The sequence below is a fragment of the Trachymyrmex septentrionalis genome, unplaced genomic scaffold, assembly GCF_001594115.1.
Source record: "Trachymyrmex septentrionalis isolate Tsep2-gDNA-1 unplaced genomic scaffold, Tsep1.0 scaffold59, whole genome shotgun sequence".
Taxonomy (NCBI): Eukaryota; Metazoa; Arthropoda; class Insecta; order Hymenoptera; family Formicidae; genus Trachymyrmex; species Trachymyrmex septentrionalis.
In genome coordinates, this window is record NW_017305767.1 from 531,048 (window position 1) to 537,048 (window position 6,001).

The 6,001-nt window shown below is 30.6% G+C and overlaps 1 protein-coding gene across 1 annotated transcript in view; it reads right to left on the reverse strand.

Annotated features, from left to right (window-relative positions):
• Nucleotides 1–2,677: 2,677 nt before the first annotated feature.
• LOC108752190 (ethanolamine-phosphate cytidylyltransferase) overlaps nt 2,678–6,001 on the reverse strand; it is a 7,224-nt gene continuing 3,900 nt past the window's right edge. Inside the window, exons 3-6 of the mRNA XM_018492861.1 lie at nt 5,087–5,266; nt 4,542–4,968; nt 4,070–4,290; nt 2,678–3,102 (exon numbers count right to left, since the gene is read on the reverse strand). Coding sequence (XP_018348363.1) covers nt 3,006–3,102; nt 4,070–4,290; nt 4,542–4,968; nt 5,087–5,266 — 925 coding nt within the window. The 3' untranslated portion in view covers nt 2,678–3,005. The remainder of the gene's footprint in view (nt 3,103–4,069; nt 4,291–4,541; nt 4,969–5,086; nt 5,267–6,001) is intronic.

The following is a 6,001-nucleotide window of genomic DNA, read 5'->3' on the forward strand; positions in this document are numbered from 1 at the left end:
TCTATATATATATATATATATATAATATATCGCAGTTAAATATATAAAAAAATATGTTGGAGGAATGTCTGTGAAAAAAGTTTCGAATCAATCTGTTTCTAATAGAATAATAAGATTTAATAGGAGAAAGGAATCTAAAAGTTTAGCGAGAAAAAGTTAATTTGTTCGCTAAATTATTATTTAGTTAGTATGTTAGAACAATTAATGAACCTGATTGCATTTTTTTTCCTTCTCTCTCGAAGCTATCTAAAGAACGCTCTAAAAAGAATTAAAGCTTTATATATTTAATAAAACGATCGTGCGAAAGAGAGAGAGAGAGAAAGAGAGAGAGAGAGAGAGAAAGAGAGCAAACTAATCGCGTATTAGCGCAAGGTATGATTCTGAGGACACGGTAATCGATCCATGAAGATAACTATAGTTACCTTCTTAACGTAATAATTAATCCGTACCAAAGTATTTTTGTTCAAAATGATTTAGTGCAACAGTATGGATCTCTGACGTTAAGATCTTTATCTATATAAAAAAAATATATTATAAATATTGTATATTATTAAATTAATAAATTTTTATCGATTCATAACAAATGCAAATATAAATGATAGAAATCACGTTAGAAAAGGCAGTGACTTATAAGAAGGTAATTATAGTTAAGCTTCTTATAAGAAGCGTAATACATATTACTTACGACTATTGTAGATGTGACGTGTATAATGACTATTTATTATAAAATAAAAGGTTAAACAACATTTTCTATGTGTTACAATGTTTTCTCGGTGTCTCGACTTTTCTGTAGAAAATCATCAACTGTACAATTTTTTTCCTTCCGGCATAATCTAGTTCAACTACAGTTCGCTACAACTTTATCGGCATCGATATCATCGCTGTTATCAGGTCGAAGAACCTGTTTGCGTTGTATAGGATGTCCCAGATTCTTCGTTCAATAGTAAATTACCCGTCGACTTGATCACAGTACCCTACTTCAGTGAAAACCTGACAGTCATCAGTTTTTCGCGATTTAATATCTAACTCCAATAGCTTATCTGGAACATCCTCGAACATCTTCATATACGATAGTATTACATACTGCCAAACACTTCTCTCTTTATTTCCTCATAAACGCAAACAGTTAAAGTTGGAGATAAACGGTAACTCTGTTTTCGTTCAGTCTATAGAACATACGCCGTAAATCTTAACTTCTTTGGCTCCGTTTATATTTTTTTGGACATACAATATACAATATCTCCCATTAGAAAATCTAACATCTTAAATTACGCGTCATAATTTGCTCAATAAACAATGCTTCTCGTAAAGTTAATTAATTACTTGACCGGATATCTTACGAACCCGAAATTTGGTCGTAAGTATTGCCATCTAGTTACGTGATCTCAGTATCGTTCAGAAATAAGCGATAGGCAATTTGTAAATGCTTAGGAACTTCCGATTAATTAGACCGAATCACGAGTCTAGCTCATTTATCTGCCAATCTCGACTATTTCCTGGATAAAGGACTACGGAATACTCACGTTCCAATATATTTTCGCTAATTAAACGCGTAAAATACTTCGAAAAAAATAAGAAACAATATACCCCATATTGCACAATAAGAATAATTTTTCTTTGAAGACCGAATATGTCACTATTTCGATAAAAAAATTCAAACTATATCTAATAATTGATAATTTGTTCAAAAGTACTAAAACTCCAATCGAATAGATAATAAATTCACTATGTATATGGAAAGAATAAAAATGATAGAATTCTAAATTCATACGAAAATTATCGCATGATGAAAGAGAATACATTAGCGGAATTCAATAACTCAAAATATTGACTCAAAATATTCAATAACTGTAAAATATTCGATCTTCGTTTCTACGTGTCTCATGATTGCTTATATGTAATTGATTATTTTCGATATTAAAATCAAGCAACGACATCACAATGTTCACATCACGTAAGAGAATAATTTAATTACTAGGCATATCTACATTCAAAGGCTTTATAACGTACGATATATCTTCAAGACAACTTTTGTCTTTTAGAGATATGTCGAAATATATGTACGGTGTTCCAGGGCTATGTTTCATTAGACCCTGTGACTAGAAATATAAGTCCAAAATTAATTTACATAAGTTTCTGCTGAAAGAATCAATTAAAATTAACCTTAAGCACAATAAAATTCAATAAATGTATCTTAAAAATCAAGTTGTCATTTTCATATATATAATTGCTATTTTAATTGAAGAAATCGAATAAAGAGATAATACTAGTTTTTCATTTTTTCGCAATTCAGTAATCAACAGAGTTCAAATGTTAAAACCTTTAGAAGACGGAAATTTATTTTTAAAATTTATAATTTTTCCTCAAATAAGATTTGTTATAATTTTATTGTATGCATTCCTTGTCTCGAAATGTAACACTATTAGCGCCATTATAGCGAATATATATATAGACTTTTTCGTCCTGTAAAGGTTAAATCAGTTGCAATGCCAATTACAATAATGTACTAATTTCCGAATTTTATATCGCATCAAATTTAGTTGATAAAATCTCTTTAAAATTTCCAAGAAATCATTTTTCCAAAAAATGCATAAATAATCAGAAATGATATTAATTTTCATTTGTAACTCTAAATAAAATAAAAATACATCTTTTTTTAAACAATGGATTCAAAATTGATAAAAACAAACTATGACCATAGAACGAATGATAGTCCTGACACACCTTGCACATATAATGTTTCACCTGATTCCATAATCATCGTCGTTGTATATTATTTTTTATATAACGTATTGCAACAAAGTAAAACTAACGTGGATTACCACATCGCTAACTGCTATTTCTAGCATATATATATGATTGATTATTTATTTTAACTATGTAAGGCATTTCGAAATGATAAATTGAGTGTCGGTGTGATATCGTATTTACACATTGACTTTATAAAATCTAATCATCACACATACACACTGCGAATGTTCGCAGAAAGGAAACAAAATAAACAATTATTCAATCTTGTCATTGTTCTTTGACTTGATGGAGGCTTCATAAGCGGCAAGCTCTTTTTTCTCCTTCCTTAAATTTCTATCCTCGAATTCCAACCTGCAATTAGACGCTAGATCAACACGTGATAGGAATGCTCGTAGTTGTTGGGATATGTGGATGTGTTATCATTAAAATAGGGGCTACTATTTACTACGTCTCGCGGTAAATGAGAAAATGGAGTAAAATGGAACTCAAGAAAATACTTTGCATGATGAATAAAATTACATATCCCATCAGAAGCAGTAAATGAATGAATGACAACAAATTATAATGAGAAGTACGTAAATATGCGTTTATTGCAAATTGGATAGAAAATACAGAACCAGATTTGTCCCATTAACGATTACTTAATAATTGAATAAAGAATACAAAACAACCAGATTTTATCAACGTTTGTTGAAATTCTTAATAATCGTATAAAGCTCGTTCGGCCTAGGGGGATAAAAAGCAGAATATGAAAAATTAATATGTAATTGTTTTTTAACCTTTTGACCTAATTATATAAGATATTTTATTTTTGCAATATCAATTTTATTACGGGTATAGATAGGAACGAAATATAGAGGAATATATCAAACACATTTTCAGCTTTTGGAGTTTAAATAAAAATATATAGCAACTCGAGGACGGAAGTCAATATATATATATATGTTATCAAATAACATATTGTCCTGTTAAATAATAACGTAATCAGTTACTGTATTATTCTTTCACAACTAATTATTATACACTTAATTATAAATGTGAATAACAAAAACGCCAAATAAATAATTTTTGTATACATATTTTGTTTTAAATCTAAACAAATTGAAGAAATTGTTGAAACAATATGTAAAAATATATATTGATGTAATTTCATCAAGAATTTCTGAACTAAAAAATGTATATTTATATATAATTATATATAAATGTATAAATTATCATTAGAAATCTTCTCTAAATTGAAGTATCAAAAAATTGTTCTTGAAAAGTATGATATAAAGAAAGTATACATGCATAACATAATTGTAAAGATAGAACATACCTGTGAAGAATGATCCTTTCAACAATTTTTTCCGTTGTCATATCGTTACCGCTATCTAACAATTTAAATTTATTTTGCTTTTTAGGTTCCGCGTATGGATCCGATCCATCCTCGCAAGGCATTATGCGCGTTTGTCCGTGACACACGATAGAAACATTGAAATGTTCCATCAAGTCTCTTGTCACTGCATACGGCGCACCAATAACAACTTCATTAACATACTGTAAATTCAAAAAAGAGATTACAATGTATAAAAACTGAGATATAACTTCTTTTTTAATGGCATGACTTATCAGAATTTTTCCACTGAAAATATGCGTCGTAATTTTCTCGAAACTGCGCAGATTGCGTCTTATATTCATGCAATGAATAATCTTATATGTTAATATTAATCTTATTGCACGTATTTTTTTTCATGCTATGTTATGCAGGTACTTATAAGAAATCTCGGAAGCGCAAAAAAAAGACTCACCTTGCACGCTAACACACTGAGAACTCGTTCGTGAAGATTCATAATAGGATGATTGCCGCATTTGTATCGATTAACGGCGGGATCGGTATGCAGACCGACAATGAGGTAGTCTCCTTCTTTCTTAGCGACTTCCAAGAAATCCAAGTGCCCCACATGGAAGAGGTCAAACGCGCCTGCCACGTACACAATCTTATCGCCCGGCTGCGGACTTTTACCATCACTAAATTGTATAATTTTCTGTGTGGTCGGCAAGAATTGCGAACAACCAGTCCACGGACTCCGAGCGTTTCGATCCTGACCCATGCTCTTGCTCGGTTCTCTATCGACGCTGTATTCGTTGTCACCCTGTCGAAAATGCTGTCGTGTCATCAGCAGCATACGTCCTACAAGATCGGTCGTTGAGACACCGGCTGTACGTTGGACTTCTCTGAAATAATCAAGTTCCTTCTTAATAAAAGACTATATAATTTTTAATAAATATTTGAATAAATTAATTTGTAATATCTTTAATCATTTCCATCTTAATATCTTTTTAAAGAAACTACCTGTAGCGGCCGGCTGCCTTGACTAAATGGTACGTGTCCACGCCATCAGCCGTCATTGTGATATCATCGCCGTGAACACAAAAATCACAGTTATATTTATCTAATGTTTCTAATGTAGTGACGTAGGGCGCAGCTTCGACTACTTCGTCTACCCATTTAATACCGCGCACCATTTTATACCTAAGAAAAAGAAAATTTGATCAGTACGTTAATACTTCAAAAAATTTGATCAGTACTTCAGAATTGTAATATTTGTATTTATTTCATAATTATAATATTTATGTTTATATGTAATCATTATTGTTATTTTATCGACTTTATTATACATTTAAATATTGTTTACAAGAATTTTCGCAAAAAAACAATTTTTAATTTCCTTCTAAAAGTTTCATTGTTATCGTATCAGCACATTCTCATATGATTACAATCTGAAAATTGTTATCAGCATCTTGTACAATTACAATCTGTAATTCATATTGGAGATATAATCTTGTACAATTACACTCTATGATTAACACTGGAGAAAGTAACCCTATATAAATGCGACTGACAAGATAAGATTCTTGCTTTATAGTAATAAAATAAAATTTATAGTAATAAATTATTTTCTGTAACAGTTCAGTTCAATTTTTTGGTGTGTAGATATATATATGGACCTAAAATGTCAAGGCTCTAGCAAGACCTTCCTGCTAAGTCGGTGGAGTTTTCATAGCTTTGGAATATATAAATATTTTATCATTAAGTGATAATATGGAATATGAAACTCTCTCTCTCTCTCTCTCTCTCTCTCTCTCTCTCTCTCTCTCTCTCACTCACTCACTCACACACACACACGCGGATAAACATTTTTTCTAACGTAATGATTACAGTATATGTGCTAGAATCGAAATATTAACGTTCATTATATAATCACGT